At 36.5% G+C, this 25,380-nt stretch overlaps 5 protein-coding genes and 1 long non-coding RNA gene across 16 annotated transcripts; 2 read left to right on the forward strand and 4 right to left on the reverse strand.

The window, feature by feature from the left end:
• Positions 1-895: 895 nt before the first annotated feature.
• LOC110855396 (A-kinase anchor protein 14) lies at positions 896-1,540 on the reverse strand. Its single transcript, XM_022103825.2, has 3 exons — positions 1,420-1,540; positions 1,152-1,322; positions 896-1,071 (listed from the first exon to the last, which is right to left on the reverse strand). The coding sequence occupies exons 1-3, from the start codon at positions 1,426-1,428 to the stop codon at positions 973-975; spliced, it is 279 nt and encodes a 92-aa protein (XP_021959517.1). The 5' UTR covers positions 1,429-1,540; the 3' UTR covers positions 896-972.
• A 610-nt stretch (positions 1,541-2,150) lies between these two features.
• Positions 2,151-4,858, forward strand: LOC118437153. Of its 7 annotated transcripts, none has more exons than XR_004835909.1 (6): positions 2,151-2,297; positions 2,370-2,472; positions 3,099-3,340; positions 3,438-3,482; positions 3,816-4,591; positions 4,664-4,858. It is a non-coding gene; the product is annotated as an uncharacterized LOC118437153 (long non-coding RNA). The 7 variants fall into 7 exon arrangements; XR_004835912.1 differs by having other exon boundaries at positions 3,826-4,591; XR_004835911.1 differs by having other exon boundaries at positions 3,836-4,591.
• LOC110855486 lies at positions 2,330-6,334 on the reverse strand. Its single transcript, XM_022103892.2, has 6 exons — positions 6,109-6,334; positions 5,903-6,040; positions 5,201-5,445; positions 4,444-4,599; positions 3,823-4,032; positions 2,330-3,336 (listed from the first exon to the last, which is right to left on the reverse strand). Exons 1-6 carry the CDS (start codon positions 6,230-6,232, stop codon positions 3,106-3,108), a joined length of 1,104 nt encoding a protein of 367 aa, XP_021959584.2. The 5' UTR covers positions 6,233-6,334; the 3' UTR covers positions 2,330-3,105.
• A 3,869-nt stretch (positions 6,335-10,203) lies between these two features.
• Positions 10,204-12,211, forward strand: LOC110855487 (histone H1, orphon). 2 transcript variants are annotated; one of them, XM_035855999.1, is made up of 4 exons: positions 10,204-10,878; positions 11,003-11,406; positions 11,639-11,791; positions 12,070-12,211. In XM_035855999.1, the coding sequence occupies exons 2-4, from the start codon at positions 11,077-11,079 to the stop codon at positions 12,112-12,114; spliced, it is 528 nt and encodes a 175-aa protein (XP_035711892.1). In that variant the 5' UTR covers positions 10,204-10,878; positions 11,003-11,076; the 3' UTR covers positions 12,115-12,211. The 2 variants fall into 2 exon arrangements, with proteins under 2 accessions (XP_035711892.1, XP_035711893.1); XM_035856000.1 differs by having other exon boundaries at positions 10,204-10,754.
• Positions 12,212-13,465: 1,254 nt separating this feature from the next.
• On the reverse strand, positions 13,466-15,699 carry LOC110855312. The gene is made up of 5 exons (XM_022103740.2): positions 15,549-15,699; positions 15,018-15,292; positions 14,419-14,593; positions 13,990-14,212; positions 13,466-13,787 (listed from the first exon to the last, which is right to left on the reverse strand). The coding sequence occupies exons 1-5, from the start codon at positions 15,667-15,669 to the stop codon at positions 13,580-13,582; spliced, it is 1,002 nt and encodes a 333-aa protein (XP_021959432.2). The 5' UTR covers positions 15,670-15,699; the 3' UTR covers positions 13,466-13,579.
• A 5,409-nt stretch (positions 15,700-21,108) lies between these two features.
• On the reverse strand, positions 21,109-24,811 carry LOC118437259. Of its 4 annotated transcripts, XR_004835982.1 has the most exons (8): positions 24,601-24,810; positions 23,867-23,977; positions 23,595-23,793; positions 23,309-23,497; positions 22,563-22,780; positions 21,744-22,049; positions 21,417-21,620; positions 21,109-21,332 (listed from the first exon to the last, which is right to left on the reverse strand). XR_004835982.1 is itself a non-coding variant. In XM_035856174.1 (7 exons), exons 1-7 carry the CDS (start codon positions 24,637-24,639, stop codon positions 21,571-21,573), a joined length of 1,122 nt encoding a protein of 373 aa, XP_035712067.1. In that variant the 5' UTR covers positions 24,640-24,811; the 3' UTR covers positions 21,109-21,570. The 4 variants fall into 4 exon arrangements, 3 of the variants coding, with proteins under 3 accessions (XP_035712067.1, XP_035712066.1, XP_035712065.1); XM_035856174.1 differs by having other exon boundaries at positions 21,109-21,620; positions 21,734-22,049; positions 24,601-24,811; XM_035856173.1 differs by having other exon boundaries at positions 21,109-21,620; positions 21,697-22,049; positions 24,601-24,811.
• Positions 24,812-25,380: the final 569 nt, after the last annotated feature.

Raw genomic sequence — 25,380 nt, forward strand, 5'->3', positions numbered from 1 at the left:
TCGTTCGTTAATATATGTAGTTTACCAAGAGGGAACAAGGTATCAAACGTTGTAAACATCATAGCGCTAGCAACATGATTTGAAGTGACAGAATCGTACAATACTTAGAAAATCTCTTAACCGACGTATCTTATACGCATTTTGCTATGTGAAGGACACTAACGATAGGAACGGTATTCGGAATACCTTGATTATTTCATGGAATATGTATATATTTTGATATTTTTTAGTGGATATTTGTATGTATTTGTACATATGTACACATGTACATATGTAGAGGGACAATGTGAATTATTCAAGGTTGAAATAGGTATGTATTTTCTATGAACTTATGTATGTGGCTTATAATTGTTATAATTACCATATATGTATGTATGTTGGTTTAGGAGAGTATGTAAATAATATGTAAAAATTCGATTTCTCAAAATAGCCAAAAAATCAAATATTTTGACCTTTGCATAAGTATATCGAAACCGGCCACCCCACTATTATTTTGAATTCGTTCTGTACACAAAATTGCGACAATGCTACCTATCAATCATACGTAAAAATCGTTGGGAGATGAAAAAACACGATTTCATGGTATTTATCTATGCACATACATACATACTTAAATCAATGCATATGTTGAATTTATGAATTGTGTATGTAAAACTGGATAAAACACATTATTGTTGATAATGCCGAAAATCTTACAAAAGTGGACCAAAATCGCAGCTACTTACATATGTGACTATGTAAAACGTCGGCTTTTTTATACCCGTTAAAGTTGCAAAATCGTCCCCATGCAAAACCGTTTGATATCACCACGAATCAAACACGCTCCCTACGTCTTCACCCTTTCGTTGATATGATGTATGTATGTAATTTGAATAAATAAATTTTCCAAAAAATATCCAATTCAATAATTTATTTTAAAATTCTGATCCAATTAAATTTCTTCAAATCATCTCTCCATAATAATTACTTAATTTAATGGAGGAGGACGCCATGGTGGGCCGTTCGCAAAACGGGGGTGGCATGGACGACTGGGACGGCGGCGTGGTGGACGACTGGGGCAGCGTGGACAACCTGATTTAAATAATCGGATTAATTAATTGTTAATCACCAATTAATAAATATTCAGATTAAATTAAGTTTTTTAAACTTACTGGGACAGCGATCTTGGCAGCGGGGGCTCGGTAGTTGAAGGAAGAAGAGGACGCGACTGGGACGGCGTGGTGCACGACGGGGGCAGCGTGGACGACCGGGACGGAGTGGAGGACTGGTCCAGCGGTCAAAACACCGGCGGAGGCAACGGCGACGAGGGCGAGGAGGATGACCTGTGGATTTTTTAATAATTCAAAATTTTATAAATTTCAAATTTTGTGATGTTTTTTTTTCAAAATCGTAATTTTATAAATTTTTCCGAAATCTTACGGCTTGCATGTTGACGGAGAGGAGTTGATTGGTATTTGATTGTTAAGAGATGGAAGAATAGCTTGTGATACTAATTCCCAAAGATGCACCACCTTTTATACAGAATTTAGGCTGGGATACGAGGGGACGTCCGTAAATAATGTGGGAGCAAAACGAAGGCCCATCAAAAACGTTGATTTCTGATAAGGCATAACATTTTAAATGACAATCCTAACACGAAAATAAGCTGTTTTCGCCAACATTCGTCATGCACGGCCCCCCATTAAAGGTTACTGAATGCCTCTGCCTCTATAAAATACATATGAAAACTTGACTCTGACCAAGACCAACTCGTTTATACAGTGGCCATGGCTTTGTCTCGTCTCGTTTCTACCTACACAATATTTTTTGTTTACATACTATGTGATGTGACACAAGATCTGCTAAGGAAGTAAATATGTACGTAGAGAGACATATGTACACCTCGTTGGCAAGGTTACCGTCACCAACGACCACTTCCCAATCTCATTGTTGTGCGGTGACATATGCACATATGTATTTTCTCATTGTTGTGAAGTCACATATGTATTTTTGCATAGGCATTCTTATTGATCAGGAGAAGAACAACCTTATTGTGATTTATGTCAACCTTTCCTCATATTTATTTGCATACCTACTTTTTTTATGAGGTGGATGAAATGCAAGATATAAAAATATGCTTTAATTATTTATTGTATTAAGTAAGTGAACAGTTGGTGGAGTCATTTTATGATTTTACGACGTGGTTGATTTGAAGGGAAGTGAGAAATTAAAATCTTGGAATAATTATAATCTTTTGGACTTTTGGACTTGAGGACAAAATTTTGTCACAAGTTTATTCAGTTGACTAAAATAATTAAGTAAGCATTTATTTTGTTTTGTTAGATGCATATCTATCACAGATTATTTTATTGCGTATTTATTTACTACAGGTTAAGTGCATAGATAATACTTTTTATGTATTTATTTATCACTTAATTCGCCCAGTTGTACCTCGTGTTTAGAATTGTGCTACACACATATTTACGTATTCAGGTAAAACTTTGTAACTCCGTAAAATTTACGTAAAGAATTAATAAAACCAGTTTCAGATTTTTGATATATCATAAATTCATATGAATTTTGTAATGGCGTCTTAAAATTGTTTCTATCTTTACACAAAAATTGTACGCATTAACCTACATATAAAGCGTATTAGAAAACATTCCTAGGTTTTAAATTCCAAGATTTTCAAACGTAGAAAATTTCTGAATACATTTTGAAAAGAGAAACAGAAAATTTGAGAAAAAGGCAATTCAATTTATTCTAAACTTCGTCTTTTATTTATTTGTAAAACAAACGTGCCAAAATTTTTAGTTGCAATGGTTTTTATTGTAAGGTTAAAAATTCGTAAAATTTCGTTGTTTCCTTTTTGAAAACATTTGACAGGACGAAATTTAAACTTGTCAATCTGTGTTACTAAAAATACCATGAAATAATGGATCTCTTGAAGTTGAAGCTTTACAAGGTTTACGCAACTGAAACGAGGAAAAATTTTAGCGTGGCGATTAAATTCATAAAAAGCATCATTTAGAAGAGAATTTGGATTTAACATTGATTGTCTAGTTTATAACTTTACAAAGTCTACAGAGTTACAGAGATTGACGTGAATTGCACTCTAGTTTCAACTTAAGTGACTTGACGACTACCCCCCTCGCCTGCCCCCTCAAGTTCCAGGAGGGACCAGCAGCTTTCCGACTTGTCGTCGCCCCACGCGGCCAGCGACTGCGAGGAGAGACTGCGCTTGAGCAGTTTTCCGTACTCGAGGGACAACTCTTCCCACTCGGACTCGTCACTGGTGGGTGTGCCCAAATGGATCGGCACGGTCACCTTCAAGTTGACAAACTTCGCGACGATGAACTAAGTTTAAGAGAAAATATTTTGATCATATACATACTTAGATTTTTTTTAATGTACAACAATTTGTAAAAAATTGTAACATTATTCCTAAAAAATTGCAGGGGGAAAATGACTTTACAAGTTTACAAACGTCTTGAAAAAATCAGGTAAATATTTAGCTGCACATTTCTAAAATGATATTTTAACTTATTTTCTAACTTAAATTTTGACGTGAATAATTCAGGGTGAAAAAATTATGATAAAAATAAGAATTTTGGGAACTTTTTGTTTAAGTAAATCATACTCTATTGCAAATTTACTTGATGCCAATTTCAGAAATTTTCCCAGCTTTATAAAATTAAGTTGATAATACCTAAGTTACGCTCGCGTCAAATCTCTAGCTTTCCACAATGTTTAAAAAAAAATGTGTAAAATAATATTAATCTTTGAAATTTTCAAAGGTTACGAATCCATGGTCAAAATTATAATTCCTAATATAGAACTTACAAGTATGCAATAGGACACTTTAATGAGTGGACAACCCTCCGCCCCCATTTCGGAGGGGACGGTGTGCGGAATTTGGAAGCTCCAATTCCAAGGGACCGTTCTCCCCGGGCCTGGCGGAATTGTGGGGCCCTCCTTCTGAACCAGGAAATTCACCTCCTTATCCTTTTGCAGAAACAGGCTCGGCATTCCGGAAAAGTCGTAGGTCACATTCTATAAAAACAACAAAAACGTCATAGAAAAGTCGTACGTGACTCCGTATAAAAACTGAACTTGAACAAATTTCAGAAACAATGAATTCAAACATGGCTTGGTAACGATTTAAAATCCATAAGTTCTGTAAACTTACAAAGTTTTATTAAATTTTACCAATATTTCTCAGGAAAATTAGCCACAAATTTTAGATAAGTTTACAAACAAATTTTTGCAAACTTGCTCAGATTAAGTGCGTCCCTTTATTATACAAAGTTACCAAGAACTGCGTGAATTGTCTGGGATAAAATTTTGCACTTGTTTGGAGAGGATTCTAAATATTTGACATTTGACCTTTCTAATTCAGTATTTTTCGGTCACCAATTATACATAATATTCGTCGATACAATGTAATTTCTATGTAATGCTAACCTGCTGGAAAACCATTTTAATCGCACCCAACGGTAATTTCAACCCATTTTCCACCTTAACCCGGAAGCTGAACATGTCACCCGGCGTGGCACACATTTTGTCCAGGTGAACGCTCAATTTCGCCGTCTGGTTTCCGCCCGATTTTGAGGTGAATACCTGTCCCAAAAAAAAGTAGATCAATATTAAGTCATGTACACACATTCACATTTGTCATTTTCAGGAAAAGTGTGCAAATATCAATTACTTATTATCGATTACTTATGTATCGATTATTATCTATCAATAACTCGATATTGTCAAGATTTGCGAAAAAAATCTATATCGTGCATATGCTTTACCTATTCGTTAATCCCTAATTACTGTCCAGACATTAATTAGTAATTTAGCTACGAATAAATATTTTTACAAATCGTTATTTTTTTCTTATGGGCGCATTCACGTCAACAATTTAAGCAGATATTTTGAAATGTGTATGCTTAGCAGAAACATTTTGTAATTTTTTTACGACAAAATTTTGCCAAATAAAAACCTATATATATATACTGGGTAAATTTCCGAAAAAAAATTCCACACTTTCCCATCCACCAGCATATTTTACAGTCTTTTCTAATGTCCACAATTTGACAAGGTTTTTAGTTTGCATGATTTCTGAGCTACACCAAACTTCTCGTGAGTACGCCAATATTCGGCCAGGTATTGATTCGATATTGAACTGAAACTTATTTTCAGAAACTTATTTTCACCCGTATTTATTTACCTTGGTCTCATTAAACTCATCCACAAATCCGTCCCTGATGGAATTGACGAGTCCAATAATGACAATCTCCTTATGACAGAGGACGCCTTCCTTCGCAAAAATGGCGCTGTTCGGACGACCAATTATAATTATTCGGTAAACCGTGTACCCCAGCCCCCCGAGGAAAGTTGACCAGAGAGATTCCGGTATATCGAGTTCGAATCCAACCTCAGTTCTCGTTTTTGCAGGAATTGTCACCGCATCTTCTGGAATTTTTGCATGAAAATAACGTCACTTCAGCAACGACTTCAGCATTATAATAGTTCGGTAACAATGAATTAACGATTTGCGCCAGAACTGGCAATATTTTAAAAATACATGACTCTTAGAAGTCCGGTATTAAAATAATACCAAGCGGTATTCATGTATTACTTTACCAAAGTTGTATTAATTATTAGCACCGTTTGAGCTCTGTATTAAAGTTTTACCTATCGGTAGCAAATTTGTATGCAGCAATACAATTTTAATGCCAAATGGTAGAAACTTTGACACCGAGAAATCAATACATGGGGAACTAGACAGATAAAAATGTAATGGAACATAAACATCACAAATATGTATCATTACCAAATTTAGTAATAATGTTTGGTAATAATCTTACTCCACTACTGCAATAAAATTTTGTTATACCAAATTATTTATTTATTTATCTACATAACGTACCTGTTCCCTTGGTAACCCTGCATTTGGAATACGTCTGCAAAATATTGTACGAATAATCCGACAAATGTCGCTTATTTTCGACGTACGGTCGATACGAATTTGATTGTCTCACGACACCAGTCAAAATCAAGTGCAAATCTGAAAAATGTACACCGTTTTTTAAAATTGCTTAAAATTCCCTTCAAACAAAGTATCAATAAAATTACCAAAAATTTTGCTCGTAGTTGGAGCCCCATCAAAAATTAAATTTCCTTTAATACTTTCACCCGCTGTAAAAACGAGGGATGGACGCTCGAAGGAAATCGACTTCATGTACTTGAATGTTCCCATTTTTTTCAAAAACTTTTTCAAAAATAGTACGGTATTTCTTGCAAGTTACCAATTTCCTGCTGATTTCCACTCGTATATAAAGTTGGTCGGTGTATGTATGGATTCACGTGAATCTAGAACTGCACGTCACCCAATTCAAGAAAGGATCGATAATCCAAAACTAAACCCGGGTAGCAAACGGCAAGCTTTCTCCACCACCACTCGGAGAAAGTATGGTGAAAGTGGGTTATGCATGCAATGAGTATCTACGCTGTAGATATGTAGGCAGGTTTATTACTTTAGTTATTGTATTTGGTGTGATGGGATGGCCCTTTGTCGGCCTTTTTGACCACTGCACCCGTTTTCTTCTACTTCGTAATGACATCCTGAATTTTCAAAGGCTTAAATGCGGTCAAAAGATCTATATTTTGGGTTCCAACCACTTTTTCATTCATCCTGGTGATAATTTTTTTCACAGTGATGCATAGGTATCTCACGCATTTCTCACAATATCTTCAACGGTACCGAGCTTAAGGTGGACCACCAATACTTTTGAGAACCCACCGTATGTGCAAATAAATAAGTTGATAAATATTGGGGGTATTCACATCACTAAAAAACGTCGCTTCGCAACACATCTTCGGAACTTTGCGGTGTTTGCGAAATCGGTGTCGTGAACGACTTATTTTACATGAAAATGCGTAAATTGATTATTTGCAAAAAATAATGCATTTGACGGAAAAGTGTAAGGTTGTCTGGCAACATTTCCAAAAATGAGGAGAAATGAAAATTTTGCTTGAGGACGAGTTTGCGAAAAATAGTTTACGACGATAATAGATGCTTTTTGCTTCGCATGCTTCGTATAAAACTACATTTAAAAAACAGCATTCTTCGGTGAGGGTGCGACTAAAAACTTTTAAACAAGAGCATTGAAAAAATTTTAAAATTTAATATTGACCAACTTTTGCCTCACCGTGGGTCTAAAATGATTTTGCATTTAAATAAATGCCCACAGTGAGGCAAAAGTTGTTAATATTAAATTTTAAAATTTGTTCAATGCTCTTGTTTAAAAGTTTTTAGTCGCACCCTCACCGAAGAATGTTGTTTTTAAATGTAGTTTTATTTTCTGGTTATTGGGTTGGAATTTTTTTGTTCGTTACCAATAGCACTCAGCTAGTTAATGTGCAATTATCATACGCGTTTAAGCAGCGTAAACGGCTCCTCAAAAATACCTCCATCAAAAGTTTCTCATTTTTCAACCGATTTTGCTCGAACGTATCTTAAATGATGCATAATCAGTGCCCGCACAATAAAATCAATAGCCGGCATGATCATTGTATGGTAAAATTGAATTTCCGGTTCATTTTAAAGTTTCAAAGGTCCTAAAATTCTTGTAATACTAGAGTTTTGCAAAAAGAAAATTGAAAAGACACTACATTTTGTAATTGTCTGATTTTTTTGTTTCAAAAATGTTTCACTAAATGCAACCGTTCGAGCTGTGGCCGTGGCGGAAGTTTTAGGACCCTGTCTTGAAAGCATACCTTGGCTTCGCCGTAACCATGCGCTTTTCTGTCGTGAGGGTAGCCTTTGGTTACTTTCCTCACCTCAGAAAAAAAATAAAGCAATCTGATTGGTTGTCGTATCGCAACTCTTCGCAAACATCGCAAAGTTGCGAAGATATGTTGCGAAGCGACGTTTGCGGCGTTTGCGAAGTTGACGTGAATACCCACATTACTTAAATTGCGTGCATGTATTTATTACTCAGGTAAATTTGTTCTATAGTTTTGAAATTTCTAATACATACAGATAAAACGGCAATTATGTATTTATATTTATCAAGATTAAAATGATTTCTGATCACAGACCTTATCCTCAGCTACGCGTGTGCAAAAATCCAACTCTCTAATTTCAAAACTGCCTCCCCCACAGCCCCCACAAGTGGAGACAGTCATAAAAACTCTTTGCAAACTTAAGTCCTCGTACAGCCAAATAACAAAACATGTTAAAAGTGAATGGAAAACGGTTTCGAAATCTAAAATCAATAAGGTATTGAAAAATATAGGTGAAAAGCGATAAATCTTGAGAAAAGGGCAACCACCACCCCCTGAAAGAAGGCAAGAAAAGTGTTAATTTCGACCGTGCATAGGAAAATTGACCTATTGACCTCCAAAGACAATCCACCGACCCAAAAGGAAATTTCCCGTAAGGTCGGGGTGTCTAAGCGTTCAGTGAAAAGATGAATTAACATTTTGAAGAACCGACTTCGTCGGAAAAGTCGTGTGCATCAGCTGACCGAAAAGCAGGAAAAAAATCGCGCCCGTGTTTGCAAAAAAATTTATTTGAATTTTCTGTTAAGGAATCAGAGTGAGTTATTGGTGACATTTGACGAAGCACTAATTTCTCTACAAGTTACTAATTAGGTTCGAAGAGCTAACTACACGACAAATGCCGAAAACAATTCACGCAAGTTGGTGCTTCCGCGTGAGGAGAACTTTTGTAAACAGTTTATGGTTGTGGGTGCAATCTCGGGTCGTGGTGCCCTCCCACTTATCAAAGTCCCCCAAAAAGTGAAGGAACCTGCAAAGTATTATGTGGACCGTGTATTGAAACCACTCTTAGAATAACATTTTCCTAAATTGCACAGGAAAAAAATAATTAAGGTTATTTTTCGTCATGACTCAGTGTCTTCCCAAACGGCAAAGTTGACCCAAGATTATGCAAATGACCTTGAAGTTATACTGGAGATAAAAATCACTTCGAATAGTGAAATACCTGTACAATCCCCCGATGTAAGTCAAATGAACCTCTTCGGGTTCGAATACTTGAAAAGAAAACAATTTCTGCGGAGTCCGAATTTTTTAGCCGCAGTTTGGAAAGAGTTGAAATGACTCTCTCAACTTCTGGGGGCTGTGAGAGAGGCATTTTTGAAAGTAGAGAGTTGAATTTTTGCACACAACTACCTGAGGATAACATGCTCCTCTGTTCAAAATTTTGACCCGCTGCGACAAACCATTCCGGGGTTATTCAAAGTCAAATTCGTTATCAAATAGAAATGCGAATCTCTGTAAATATAAAATTGTATAATGCCAATGTCAATACGGAATCTGAAAGATCCAATTATAAATTTTAATTCACTTTTTTATTACAAAATATTAATAATGAAGGTATACTGACGCAGTCCTTAGTAAAATCCGTAAATTAAGTAAACCTAAAAAAATTACAAGTATTTCTAAAACTACCTCACAAATTTGTGTTAACTTACTCAGTTCTTGGGCGTCTCCTCATTTGTAAAGGTTTGTAAAATTATTTTATAAAAATTACGTACTTTGCAAGTTACGAAGCACTTCGTGAATTGGCTCGACGTTTCTTTATTCTAAATTTTGCGACTTAATTTATCGGGGTAGTTTTGCAATTTATTATAAAACGGGTACTAAATCGTGTAAATATTTTAAATTAATACTCTTTACTTCTTCTGATTGATTATAAATGTACATAAAGGCGTTGGCAAATAATACAAATTTTTATGAAAGTAAAAAGAAAGTCTGCTCTCCCAACTATATACCAGATTTATGCCTGTTTTCCACGTTTAAATTTCAATTTAGAACATAATTATTTGTCATTCCCACCAGTTTTTTAAAAATGTTTTAAATTAAAAAAAAGTATATTTAGATATGCACAAGTTTCATGAATCGTGTCAAATTTCCGAACTTGGTTGCATTTAAGATTACTTTTAATACATTCATACCTTCGTGCAAAAATGGCACCAACTTTCTCATTGACCAAGTAATTTGGTTTTATTCATTTATGAACATGACGAAAATGTGCATTTCATGAAAAATTTCCAATTTGAAGGAATTTCCACAGATATGAAAGAAATATCAAACTCTATGGAAATTTTTGTCGTCTTCCTCCGTCTCAATTTCCTCGTCTTACTTTCTCCAGTTTTTGGTAGCGGGTTGTCCCAACAAATCCCTCACACCTGATTTCTAGTTCCTGCGAGGACTCTAACTGATACACAGTTAGAGTTCCTAGAAAGTGTATTTGAAAAACAGCCACCGCAAAACAGAAAAAAAGTGAGATTTTGGGAGCACACACGATTTCGTGCATTTTCTGCCAAACGTGGTGGCTGCAACTCTCACCGTCACCACCGCTCATGTCCATATATCCTGGCATCAAAAAATTACGTTTGCAGCACATAGGTGGCGTCCGCACCCCTATTTGGACATATTCTCTCCAATGTCGCCAATTTCGGAGTCGCGTCTCCCCAAATTTCATGCTCTAAATGGCGGTGCCGACGCCACCTAGGTGCTTCCAACGTAATTTTTTGTGGATACGAGCGGTGGTGCACCACCATCGTGGGGCGAAGCACACACTGCTTGGGCGTGCAGCAGCCACACGCGCTGCGTTAATGCTACCAATAGGGGGTCAGAAATCGTACCTCTATCGTGGTGTTTTTCCTTATGGACTTTCCACGAACCCTTTCTGGCTCACTCCAAATAAAAAAAGCCAGCTGGGTTCGTCGCGGGAACTACACTTAAATGATGTAACAAAACAAATTTTATGAATTGTCAAAGCTTATTTATCCATCTTTCCTGCGGTGTTCCTTAATTGCTTGAGTATATAATTAATTACTAATTAAAACAGTCGAGTAATTAGTTATTAATTAGGTAATTAATTAATTATTAATTACAATTACATCGACAAAAAGTCCATTACCAATTACTTTCTCGACTTTTTCTTCTAATTAAATAAGTAATTAATCACTTTTTTAATTAAACCCTGCTCCCACAGGAAATGTTCCCGACGAGAAACCCGCAGGGCCCAGTCGACCTTCGTCATCACGTCGTCACCCACCCTATTCTCAAATGGTCATCGACGCGGTCACGTCCCTCGCCGAGATAAACGGCTCATCCTTCCAGACCGTGAGCAAGTTCATCGCCGACAAGTACAAGGTTGACACCAGCTTCATTCGCAGCGCCATCACGAAACTGGTTGAAACTGGAAAACTGATTGAAACCAAGGGGTCTGGATTGCTCAAAATTCCAGTCGCTGCGAAGAAGAAGGTCAAGTCTCCAAAAAGTACTAGTACCGGTAAAAAGCAACCTGTTTCCGATGAGAAGGATGATGAAGACGCCAAAAAGAACAGTGTCCCTCCACGTTTCCGATTTACCCGGACAAAAAGTAATCCCGGAATGGTAAAAAAAAACAAATTTTAATAACATTTTGAGAGATCATTCTGTCTGTGAGATACGATGTACTGGGCCGTTCATAAATTATGTAGTGCAAAAAAATTGCGATTTTCTAGACTCCTCCTCCCCCCTTTAAAATGTAGGCACGATATCATTGGAGCCTTAGACCCCCCTCTCGTGTTTTATCGTGTTACGTAATTTATTAACAGCACAATTTTCATATCTATCTGTACTCTAGGTCTGTGGACGGTCGCATGCTAGGCGATCTAGGTGTCGACCGGGGGAAATATTGGACTTCAATAGCCAAGGCAACGAAGAGGTCGACGATACGATCAACGAGTGTTTGGCAGACCCACGTGCAGCAGAAGAACCGACGCATGGACAAGAACAAGTATGTCAATAAAAATATGTAGGTAAAATTTACTCAAGGTTGAGTAAAAACAGGATGACGTAACTAAAAGATAAAATTTATCCTACATTGTGCAAAATTTATCCACCCGTTGGACACATTTTACACAAATTTTGCACAACGGCTGTGCAAATTTTACCGTGTCATCTACTTTTTTTGCTCAACGTTGAGTAAATTGTACATATTTTTATGTAGAGTGTAATTCATCGTGATATTTCCAGCACTAAATATTCTAACGTTATGCATGTCATTATTTTCAGTTGATTGAGTACGACCAAGAACGAAGAGAACCTGCTTCTGATTGATTGACTGGTCCGATTTCATTTATTTTTTCACTTTGATTACAGATTTGTAACTCGTTTGCATTGATGAATTAAATTCCAATAAATTCTGCTCTCCGAATTTCGACACATCCACATTTATTCTTCCATATTTAACCTTATATTAATTTGTCCGGATCCCACAACATTGCTTCAAGTTTCGCAAATGATGGACGCTCGCATGCATTCGTGTTCCAGCGACGAAGCATCACATCCGCAAATTCGAAGCAGTATGCTTTTAAAAATAGTGTTAAAAGCGAATGCACTCCGAGTTCTAAATAAACATACGTCGGATATGAATGAAAAATGACTTTTTCCATTTATTGACCTACAGTCGCCAAACTTCCTGAGAATGTTTATGGTCACTAGTAGGTCACGTAGGTCAAAGCATATTTTCTCATATTTGTCATATTTTCGGGTTTTAGGACATATTCATATTCCCGATCATATTTCGGGCTTTTTTCGTTCATTTTATCATTTTTGCCCAAATTCTAAGATTTGGCAATCAAATCGACAGAAAATGACAAAAAATTCAGTTGTCTCACAATGATTCATTGTGAGAAACTTTCAGAAATTTACGTTCACTTTCGCCCAAGGTAATTTAATTCATTGGGAATGCATTAAATTACCCCAGAACTTGTTTATTTGATAAACATTGAGCATTACAAGAAAATATATCAAAAAATTAAGCCAAAAATTTAAAAAATAAAGTCATTTTTATGGTCATATTTTGGGGATTTTTACGGTCATTTTTCATTCATATTTTGAGGTTTTATCGGTCATTCATATCCGACGTCTGTAAATAAATTACGTAAACTGCATATGCCAAGATCAGGGTGAACTTTATTAAACTTTACCAAGTTAAATTTACTCTAAATTCCTTTGCATTATTCACTTAATTTATAATTCAGATTAGGTACATTCACTTTTCATAAGGGGAACATTATTTTTTAGAGGGAATGTATGAACCTAAGCTTTCAAAATTAATAATGAATTACCCGTATAAATTTGCCGTCCAAATTTCGGCTCTCTCAGCACGTGACCATTCATCAATAAATTCATAAAGTCGCCATTCCATTCCACATCTGCCATGGATAGAGTTTCTCCGAAGGTGTAAAGAGAAGCACCCCAAACGACCAGACGTCCGATTTTATGTGAGAATTTTGAAGCAAATATGCACGCTAGAGAAACGTCGACGCATTTTGACATACTTATTTTTGCAGTTTTTTTTCAGACAATGACAAAATCTTTCCAAAAATTCGCTTAGATTAAATCGGTCCTTAATAAACTCGAATTGGTGACGTACTTTCTGTAAGGCCTTTCACACACGTGCAAATCCCGTAAATAATCTAGTCAAGTTTATTCACTCTTGGGAATTTGACAATTTTAATTAACATAAATAACTTCAAACTTGTAATATTTTTAACATTCGCGTGTTTCATTAATTTTTTCATTCCAACTTTGAAAATCCGCCGATATAAGTGGCCCATTCTTGTCTGACCTCGGGGGACAGGTCCCTTTTGAACGTGCACTCATCCGCGGATGGCAATCTGTCCTCGGAACGACCTTCCAGTAAATAAGTCTCCCCACCGACCCACGCTTCTTGGAAGAGATGTACTCGATTTATGTTCATCGTGTTAATAATTTCCTGTTGCGATCTGTAAATGAATTTCAGGACAAAATTATGCAAACTTCTGTATTTTACTTCAGAATGTACATAAATCATTCTGAAAAAGCGGTGTTCCCGTGAAGGAGAAACTACTTGCAATAAATTGTGCAATTTTTGCGAAGATAGTTTTTTGCTTCGAATTTTGCAAGAAATGGCGAAAAGGTACAAGAAATCAAAAAATGTCTATACACCTTGGCAAATAGGTGGACGCTTTCCTGGCATCCTGTTCCGCGACATCGTTGGCACGAAGGAGCGTATTGTTCCCGATAAAGCCGACGACCTGCGTCACCCCGGCGGCATCCTTGTAACAAACCAGTTTCCAGTAATGGTTTGGCACGATGTAGCCAACGTTAGTGGGACTGAAGAGGTCTTCCTGATCGCCGATTCCAGTAATGATGTAGCCCGCGCGTCCCGCTAAAATGCAATTTACCATTTTTTTCAAATTAATAAATCATGACAATAATTGTATAGTGGCGTGTGTGTTCGTGTTCCGTTTCAACTTGGCGCTGGATTTCACATTGTCCCAGACGCGCTTAACCTATCCTAAATCCCGCTAGCTGGGTTACTAGACTTGTTCATACATTAGCCCAAATTATTTATTTTTCAAATTAGACTCTTACAAAAATAGGTGAGGACCCTGGACTCGACTAACGACCAGGGTTGTTGGTTCGTAAATGGTTCTTGTGGCGCGATGTTGAAACAGTAGAACGTTTTGTCATTCGCGTCCCGCTCAAAGGTGAAGGGGTGGCTGGGTTGCAAGTGACCCCGGTCGAAGGATGTCCTCCCAGAATAGGCCTATTCATACAGAAACCTCACATTTGCATAAATTGCATCTTATTTAACATTGTTTTTTTGCAAAATCTGGTTCGGGTTTCGCTAAGGTTTTTAGGCATTGAGAGCATACCCAATTATCTTTGTATCCTTAGTATCGTAAAATAGTTTACGAAGAGGAAATAATGTGTCAAGCTTTGTAAAAAAAATCGTAATCTTGGTAACCCGATCTTTAGACAAAATCTTTCTCTGCTTATAAAATATCGTAAACGACGTAACTTAATTTACGATTCAAAGAATATGTACGAAGGAATCATGAATACCCTCAAAAATTGTCTTAAAAAATTACGAAAATGAATAGCAAGATCCCAAAGAAATTTGGGAGACCAAAAATAAAATAATGTCGCTCCACACATTTTACGGGCCACACGAAGTTACATAGACCAACCTGTTGTTCCGGCGTCATCCGAAACGTAGTCCCGCACTCTGTCTGGTTTAGCCCTTCGCACGTGTACGGTCTGAAGTTATCAATGCGGGAGATATTGTGCTCATTGTTGAGATAGTTGTACATCGCCGTGACGGCCCAGGGATGCAACCGAGTGATTTCTTGCTGGACGAAAAACATGTTAAAGTCGCCGATTCTGGATGTCGTGGGGATCGTAAAGGTAAAAATACCATCCTTCGAATTCGCCACGGAACAGTTCAGCTCGACCAGGGCGAAGCCTAGTTAAACCAAAAACTGGGTAAATTCACACCCTTAATAATTTTACGCTTTTGAAAATGAAATGCACTCTGAATTCTAAATTAAGTAAACTATACAAAATCCCGACTAACGTTAGCTTCTTTACTTAATAAAGAAGAGTAAAATTAACTCTGGATTAAGCATGGTTTTTGCACTTAATTTAGAATTCGGATTGGACTCAATTTTCAAACACTATTTTTAAGAGTGTACATATTGAGGAAAAATTTATGAATTTACCTGAATGGCTTAAACTACAAATTAAGCCGATAACTAGCAATATTTTATCCATTTCAAATTTCCAGAAATTTATGTAGTTATTGTGATTACTGCAACTCGCCAATTGATTAATTCTGTTCATTTCAGAAGTCTTTTTATACCCATTTTTTGCAGGATTAACAGATCACAAAAGAGAAATGCTTCTGTATGATTCCACATACTATTGATAAGTATGCCTATCTTGCATAATTTACACGATAAGTTAAATATACACTCTTAGAAATCCAGTATTCAAATCATACCAAGCAGTATTCATGCATGACTCTTCCAAAGTGATAAAGATAAAGTGATAAGTATTTAGTACCTCGGGATCAAAGGCTTATCACACGAATAACAAATTTTTTCAAACCGATATAATTTCAGTACCAATCGGTGACAACCTGCATTACTTCACCAGATTTCTAACTTTGTGCCATCCCATGACGACCGCAAATAATTTCCAGTTGGAACCTGATCAATTGTTTACATAACCATGGAAACAATACGTAAAGGCCAGCTTAAGATTACCAATTTGCGTTGGTGATCGATTAATCAATCCGTATCATATGCAAATCCGCCTCGGGTTTGATAAGCGCAGGAATTTGGTGGAACCACCACCTTTGTGCATGCATAGTCACCTCGTGGATGATAAATACAAAAGGCGTTAGGACATGGTTTTGACGAATTCATACCTTAATTGCGGGATGGTTTTTAGTCGTAGAGATTTCTAACTTGTTTTATGTGAAAGCCCATGTCTCAAACTATAGGTAAGCATATCTGGCTTCCGATTTTGTGTACTCTGCGAAATGAGGCAAGGTCAAATTTGGAGAGGTGTCCTTTTTTAGTTTTCCAAACCAGTGTTCTTAAAAAATGGCGTTGAACAAAAGATTTGTTTATTAGGTCCTGATGCAAAATTCGTCTTTGCGACTATTATCAAGGGACTTAGCATGTTTTTCACTATATAAAACCACTTTTATCTCATGCTTATCTTTTAAGTCCCTTTTGTAGTCTAGCTTCATACTTGTCCTAATGGAATACTCTCGTGAACGCAACTCCTCGACTTTTAAGGCCCCCACATTTTACGACTTTGATGCTAAAAATCCCTAACGTGATTTTTATCCAAGGTACATATAGTATATTGCACTGTAAGTACTTTTGACACAATTTTGATAAGTGGTTAAACCCCACGGACTGAGTTTTCATCAGACCTTATAAATTTTTTGGAAAAGTTCCCGTCGTTTTCGATGTCGAACTTCAGAAATAATCTAACTAACCAAAACGCAATAATTTTATTATTTTGTCACTTGTACCTTGTAGATAAAATAGTTCTGCAGTAGGGGACACAAAAAGATTAGTAAAATTTATTTTCGAAAAAAATTGACCATTAATTTTCCAAATAAGTTCACGAGTTTTTAGGATTCCGCGACAGCTGATTAGCTAGGGTCGTTCTCCAGAACTGTTTACACAAAATCTTCACTGTTTAATTTAATATTATTTGGGACACTTAGAGCTTTGCCCTCAATCTTCATTTGACCGAGTGGGTCCGCTTTCAAGGTCAGCAGGTCAATTTTCCTGTGCACGGTCCGATTTATCAATTTTCATGAAAAAGTATCAGCGACGATGGAGGCCCAACGTTATGTAATTGATGTAGATTCTTTTATTATTACATGCAATGATTATCTAGGGTTGTAATATTAACAATCATTCACCTCTGACCTCATAGGTTATCATGCTATATGAGAAATTCAGTTTGGAAAGTGTTTTTTTGGCTCCTTCCAACTCTGGGGGCACTGGAGGGGGCATTTATAAAGCTATCGGCCTAAAATTTTAAATATATCTTTTTGAGAGTATTATCTTGCAACTGACCAAAAATCAGTTCAAAATTCAACTCCCCGCCAGAGATATTCACCCGCAAATTCGTCAAAACCATGTCCTAACGCCTTTTGTAAATACACCATGAGGATTTTAGATTGATCCAAGGCACTAATTCTTTACTGTTACATATCTCACCAAAAATAAAATATTTATGTAACGAATTCCTCATAATACTGGGATTAGATAAGTTATGGTATTATGCAGAATTTTTTTTAATTTACTTACATATTACGATCATCAAACATTGATCAAGCATGAGTCATATACGCATTAGGAGATCGCTTCTTTTGTAAATTGCAGGCTTGCATCTGTATTAGTTAAATTGACACTAGTTTGATCCAGAGTTGAGTCGGTTGGACATTTTTTCGGATCTATCCGAACCGAATCCGAATTTTTCGGTTGGAAAAATTTCCATCCGAACCGAATCCGAATTTTTCGGTTAAAAAAATATCCATCCAAACCGAATCCGAATTTTTCGGTTGAATAAATATCCGAACCGAACCGAATGATTCGGATTCGGTTCGGATGAACACTTTATCCGAAATTCGGATAACCGACTCTAAACTGGTACATATTTTGTTTAAGAAAACACACAGAATAGTTTAATCTTGGCTCAATTTGCAATTATTCCGTGCATATGCACTGCAAGAAATCAATAACCAGTGGTAACTGCAAAATGGCATGAATTCGGAAGGCATGCTTAAAAATAAATTAAAATCCATCCAAACCGAATTCGAATATTTCGGTTGAAAAATTATCCATTTGAACCGAATCCGAATTTTTCGGTCGGAAAAATATCCATCCAAACCGAATCCGAATTTTTCGGTTGAAAAAATATCCATCGGAACCGAATCCGAATTTTTCGGTTGAAAAAATATCCAAACCGAACCGAATGATTCGGATTCGGTTCCGATGGATACTTTATCCAAAATTCGGATAACCGACTCAACTCTGGTTTGATCTAGTTACATAAATCTGAGAGCTTATATGGGAGACGTCCATTGTTAGTTTGCAGACCTAATTGTTCAACCGATTTGTTCAAATTCACCTTGTTGTAATATCCGGTTGCCCAGAAGAACCATACATAAATTCCGATATGGATCATAAGTAGTTCTTCTCATCAAAGTTACATAAATCGCACATTTTGTTTATCAACGTGGCGAGAGAACTTATACATATGTACAGGATAAATGATGATACTCTGCTTAACTAATTCACATGACGTGATAAATTTTCGTCCGAATTTTAAACGATCATGGTGGTAATATATGTAAAGTTGATATATTACTTATTTGCATATGTACATACATATTTACAAACGCGTGTATTAATATGTATGCAGTGCCTAAACTAGGCCAGCCACGAGGGTGGGCAAACTTATTGATGCGCCCCAATCCGCTCGCGCCGTTGTCGCTCGCGAATTTTTCTAAGCACCAAAATGGCCATTTAAAAATTCGTTGCAAAGAAATGGTATATTATCTTAAGCACAATTAAATGATTTCCAATGTAGGTTTTTCCATATTTATATCCGCCGCATTGGCTCAATTTTTTTCAAGTACTCCGATGGAGAGCGCATCAAAATGTCCGATCGCACTCAAACATCTTATTCTCAAACATTCTTTATGCGATAAAAAATATTACTCCTAACCCATTTTTCGAAATTTAAATTTTTGGCGAAATTATGGCAAATTTTCAATTTCATTCTTTTGATTTCTTCCCTCAAATTACGATAAACCAGTCATCAAAACCATATACTTTTTTTCATTAGGATCTAACTGATGCATTAAAATTTCCCAATTTTTTGAAATTTGAGAAAAGATAGTGCTAAATTCCGCTAAGTTGAGGGTCAATTTGCGCAAAACGTTTTCATTTCCAGAGGTAAAATTTCTAAAAATAGATGCCTTTGACTTTGTAGAATAAGATATACAAAAATTGACATCGGCAAATGAAAATATTTTTTGAAATTCAAATTTTAAAAAATCATAAAACTTGTAATATGCTTTTACGTGGCGCATGTACAAAAAAGTATAAAGGCTTAAATTGCAGCAAATTAAGTGTCGTAATCCAGTTAATTGAACATTTAAAAAATAAGTTTTCTGAATTTGATGAATCTTCAAATGCATGCGCAAAATAATATTTATCTGTTTTTAAAATTATTAAAATTGTAATCCCAAAAATGGGTTTGCGGGCGTACGGGGGAGGTGAGCTGTCTCAACTATTATTTTTTGAAATCATGCTCATAATTGTTATGCTGCATCATTTATGTTTAAAGTTTTAATTGCCATGTCCTTACTTTCTGCTATCACCCAAATTGTCAATTATATCTAGTGCTTAGCGGGGCGCCTGTCGGCGCCCCCTCAAAGTCTGGCGCCCCGGGCAATTGCCCTGCTTGCCCACCCCCAGTTTAGGGCCTGTATGTATGTATGTAAATACATATATTTGGTTATATAACGCGTAAGATGAGCAGGACACAATAAAAAAAAAGAGGACATAAAAATTAGCCAAAATGTACTAGATGTGTCTTCCTATATTTTACTTAACGTTAAGTGGATTTTGCACAACTTTGTTTAAAGGGTATTCACGCGTATCAAACAATTATCGTTTACTGAAGTTTGAATTCGAATGCTACTAAATAGTTACTTTCGAAAAGCGTCATACTATTTTTACGAGCGTACACATGTCGACGTTATGAGCGCACGTGTAAATATTTAAGTGTATAACCCATTTTACAAACTTCAAATATTTATGTCGCCAGTAACTTGATCAATTACTCTTCAAAACTAACTTCAAAATAAATGCTTACGTGCCTCAGACCACGATCGCAGCGAATTCTAAGTAGTAAGTAACATACGGACGCACACCTGTGCGCCAGAGTTACACATAAATTTTGTGGAAAATACTAACACGTAAACTAAAATTCAAAATTTAAGATGACGTTGAATTTCGTCTTCATACCCTTAATTTTCACTCTTTGCTCCGACAACGAGTTCGTTCAGCGGTAAATGGTATCTCGGTCATTGAAAATCCAAACAAATTTCAACATCTTTTCACGATATTTAATCAATGCACTTCTGTCATACGATTCACTAATTTCACTCCCACATACTTTATGGAAAATGTGGTCATTACCATGCCTATCATACTTTTTCATGAGGATCGTGTCCGAAAAACTGCTTCTTTTAAGCTCGAATTTCCCCTGGAAAGAGTTAAATTTGTAAAAAGGCGACAAATTAGCCAGCCTTGTCATGTCTTCGTTCTTACCAATGTCATCAGCGAAGCAGGGGTTTACAATGTCTGGGAAGGTTTAACTAAAAACTTTGTGGAACCAAAGGTCCGAACTGCGCAACAATACGTCGTCTGGTTTATGGAATCAAGGGCAGACCTATTTTTTGGAAAAATTCCTCTGTATTTTTCATACATTGAAGGTTCCGTAGTATTTAATGCATACATGGAGTTGTGCTTGTTCCATTATTCTTCAAGCATCTTCTCTGAGGAAGTTGAAATTCTCTTCTTTAATCGCTTCAGTACACTCGAGGGGGCAAAGTGGATTCCCATTTCCTGCCTAGAAAAAGAATTGGAACATCTTTTAACAATTTTTGGCATTATTCGGGATTTACGTATTTGATTTCTAAATAAATTTGGTTTCCACAAGGATAGAAGTAGTGTTAAAATCAAATGTTTATTTCTTAAATTATTTTATACGCATTAGTTCAATGTCATGTCCATTAAAAAATTCTCAACAATAATTTAAATATTTGTATGTCCACGATACAGAGATATGTACATATTTTTTAAATGGATTAATTTTGAAGTTCGTGGTTCAATTTGTAAAATATTTTGCACTAAATATTATCCCTAAATCGGAATATCTTCGGATTTAACTTCATGAAGCTACAAGACACATTTGAATGAAGATTTATTTGAATATTTAAAATATTCGGAAACATTGATGTATGTACATATGTGCATACATACATTTCACGCCAAATATTCTCCTAAAATTGCTGGGATTGGTCCGTCCAACTTTCCTTAATAGCCGTATCGCGTAGTAACGACGACATCAAAGACGTCTTCAAGGTCGACCGTCTGCTCAAAGGTGATCATGGGGCAGCACGGCCACGATGGAAGCTCAATATTCAATCTGGACAAGAGTGGGAAATGATCCCGAAATCTGGCTTCCTGTAAAAAAAAAACAAAAAAAAATGTCTTGTAAAAATTGTGTTATTGATAAGTGATAATTTTCGGCATAAATTACGTTGTAAAACTACCGCTACTTTGCTGCATCTGCTTACTTATTTTTACCTTGACGAGCTTCCCAATATCGAAAATATCTCTGTCCAGGTTGTCGAAATGGCCTTGATTCGGCCCCGTGTGCATGGCCAGGTTAAGTTTCCACAATTTCGGAAACGTTATAGTCACAAATTTCCACGTTCTGATGATACTCATATTGAAGGACAAGTCGAGGACCCGCAGGGTGGCGAAATGTCGGACCAGACAGGTTTCCAGGCCGGACACGTCTTGCAGCGAGAATTCATCTCGGGGATGATTTATTACGTTGATACCAAGTTTACGAAGCCCATTTCCAAGTCGGGATAAAATTCTGATGTCCTAAAAAATTAGAAATTTAGATTGTTTTAAAAGTCCGTATTGATCTCAAGATGGTAAATCAAAGCCGATCCCACAGATTCAAACCTGTTAAAAAAAACATTTCTTCATTCAAAATTCACTCAATTGAAAGATCGGAAAACCCGTTCATTCATTATTCATTTATTCAAAATCTAATAATAAATATGAATTTATTATTCTTTTTTAACTGATTTTGTCCGAAAATTCGCCTTGTTAAACGGATTTCTCAATAAACCCCGCATATTAAGCATATGTATAGTGAAAAATGAAAAATGAATAAAATTATTCATTAGCTCTGAGAAATATGAGACGAGCACAAAAATTTTGAAAAATTATTATTTATGAATTTATCGAGTACTGAATATTTAAGCTATTCATTCTCAATTGAATAATTGTCTGTTACGTTATGATCGATCACACCCGGCCGAAAATGCGAATTTGAAATTTTGGCACGAAAAAATGCAATTCTTTAAAAACAATTTCATAACTTTTTACCTTCAACTGACAACAATCGTCCACCCAAACTTGGTCCAAATTTGCGAATTGGTCTCTATTTTCGACCATAAATCCCACATAGTAGTCGAGGCCTTGCGTCGCCGTGAACATGATACTTTTCAAGGAGTGAAACCGCCCTAAAATTGTAGCTTTTTCGGCCACATTATCTTGCAAACTTGTGCAGTCGATGTCCAACGAGGTTGCGTGAAAATGCAATCCTACAAAAAAATTGAAACGTTGCCAAGACAAAAAATAATTTGCGCAATTATTTATCTCACTAACTCAAATTCATCCCAACCGAACGACGCTTCAAGTTAAAATTTGCCAAAACATAGATTTTGCAGACAATCTGCAAATTCCAATTTATTCTAAGTAACTATGTATGTACACATGAGCACACTCATGTCAACCTTGCCATATGTATATGTACATGTCGCAAATGGAACATCGCAACATAACTCGCGAAGTTTGTAATGTAAATTTCGCAAAACTTTTGCTGGAATACGGTTCACATTTTTTCGCAAAGCTATCCTGCGACTGGGCATGTTTTACTTGTGAATATTCCTCCCAATTCAAATAGCATCGATCGAACCAAATTAAAAAGGTAATAACATTATTCGTTCAGATTTGCGAAATTTGCGAATACCCTCGCGTCACAAATGTTGTGAGTTTTATCAATTTGCTAAATGAGTTGATGTGCTAAATAAGACGCTTTCGCGAGTACGTTCTACATAAACATTTCTCACCTTCCGGATACCCGCCTAAATTCAGGCGCATGTGCACCTCTGGTACCGCGTTTTGTGCCGCGACGACCGCCAACAGCGCCCCCTGCGGGACCAGCCCATCAATGTTACAGTTCTTCTCAAACGTGACCGCATCCATGTATGTCACGGAACCACGTGGTCGACGCAAATGGTCAAAAAGCTCGGCCAAATCTAAAAATCAAAAATAATTTTGAAACAAAATATAACCATAAATTTATTCAACGTTTCCCCAAGAAAATTTAAATTTCGTTAAAAATTCGACACTCACGTCGATACGCTTGGACCAATTTAGTGTGACGATACGTCGTAAAACTTAGTTCGAAATGTTGAAAGGAATCCAATATTCCCGCCAAAGCGTCCCCGACACGATCCTCCGTTCCCAACATGAGCAGCGGACCTTTATTTATGCGGAGAAACGTCGTCCTTTCCCGCCCTGGACACAAACCTTGCCACATGTCAAGCCGAATCTACATCAACAAAAATCAAATAACTCGATTTTTCGTAATTTCCTAAATTTATATACAAAATTATGCAACTTACCCGACTCCGCTCAGAAAACCCGGGCCCGGCGCTCCGCTCCCAATTTCGGCACACGAAGCGCACAGTCTTCAAGTCGTGATGGTCCAACCAGGAAAATATGTTTCCTAAAATCTAATTAAAAATTTGAAAACCGATTAGGCGAATATTTTTGTAAACATGACAAACAGGGTATCTCTTGCAATTAATCTGTGGCAAGAACATGGTATTTTACAGGTATTTGGACCTGCAAGAAAGCACGTCGCGTCCCTATTTATACACTCAAAATAAGGTAGTAATGAAGCATTACCATGACTATGTGGCTCTACCACGTTGGTTACGATTTGTGGTAGAAATGGTAATAATAATTTCAGGGAAATTCAAATTCATTACCAAATATTAAGGAAGTGAATACCATTATGTATTAAATTTGAATTTCTCTGAACTTATTTATTATTACCATATTTACGACAAATCGTAACCGACGTGGCAGAGCCACATAGTTATTCCGCATGGTAATGATTCATTACTACCTTATTTTGAGTGTACTTCATACGACGAATGGCTAGATGGCATATGTTTCTTGTACCTTTAAATTCCTGTGTTTTTTGCACCTTTGATTTCTAGCTTCCCATTGCAAGAAACGTATGTAGCAAACCCACAAGAAACGAAACACTAATGACAAATTTCTATGCGAATGTAGCTAAATAGGCGAATATTTTGCAAATTAAAAAAAATTCCACCAAATAAAATCTTACCAATCCATTTTGAAATACTTCCTCGACAAGACTTGCCATTCTGCAGATGATTAAATTCTACAAATTTGAATTAATATCTGGCTTAAGTTCTACAATATTTAACGACTCTTAAAGTCTATTAAACTTTAACAATTAAATATGTATGCAAACGACGAGACAAATTCTACGCTGTCCGTACTAACTGACCTTGCGTCACTTACTACACCCGTATTTAAGTCAAAGTGGCCCTTCACAGTGGGAAGGGTGAAGTAAAAATAGGGTCTTCTCGTCCGTTTAAACCTTTTTTTGGGGAATGGACAAAAATAGCATTCCCCGTAAAAAAGATACTTATTTTAAAAAAAGTGCAAATTATAAGGTGAGGAGTTTTCTCGAGATGAGTGTGTAAGCACGTGTCCATAAATTATGTCACGAACAATTTAATTGTTCGTGATTTGCTTTCAAAATTTGCGTTTTAAACGAAAATATTCCCAACCATCACACCTCCCTTTCCAGATGTGGTGCAAATTTCCCTGTCTCGCCAAACTTTGGCACTCTCACCCCACCTTAGCAGTGCCATAATTTAGGGGCGGTCCATACATTACGCCATGGAAAAATCCCGATTTTCTAGACCACCCTCTCCCTTCCTGCCTATCGCGTTACGTAATCTATCGGCGGCCCCTCATGGACACCCTCTAAACCTAAGAGATTCTAAAAATCGCTACAACTATGTACAACTATCTACGCTATGTATAAAAGTCCACTGGTTTTTCCGTCTGTCGAATAGGATATGTAAATATAAAT

Source organism: Folsomia candida, unplaced genomic scaffold, assembly GCF_002217175.1.
Source record: "Folsomia candida strain VU population unplaced genomic scaffold, ASM221717v1 Fcan01_Sc012, whole genome shotgun sequence".
NCBI classification, from domain to species: Eukaryota; Metazoa; Arthropoda; class Collembola; order Entomobryomorpha; family Isotomidae; genus Folsomia; species Folsomia candida.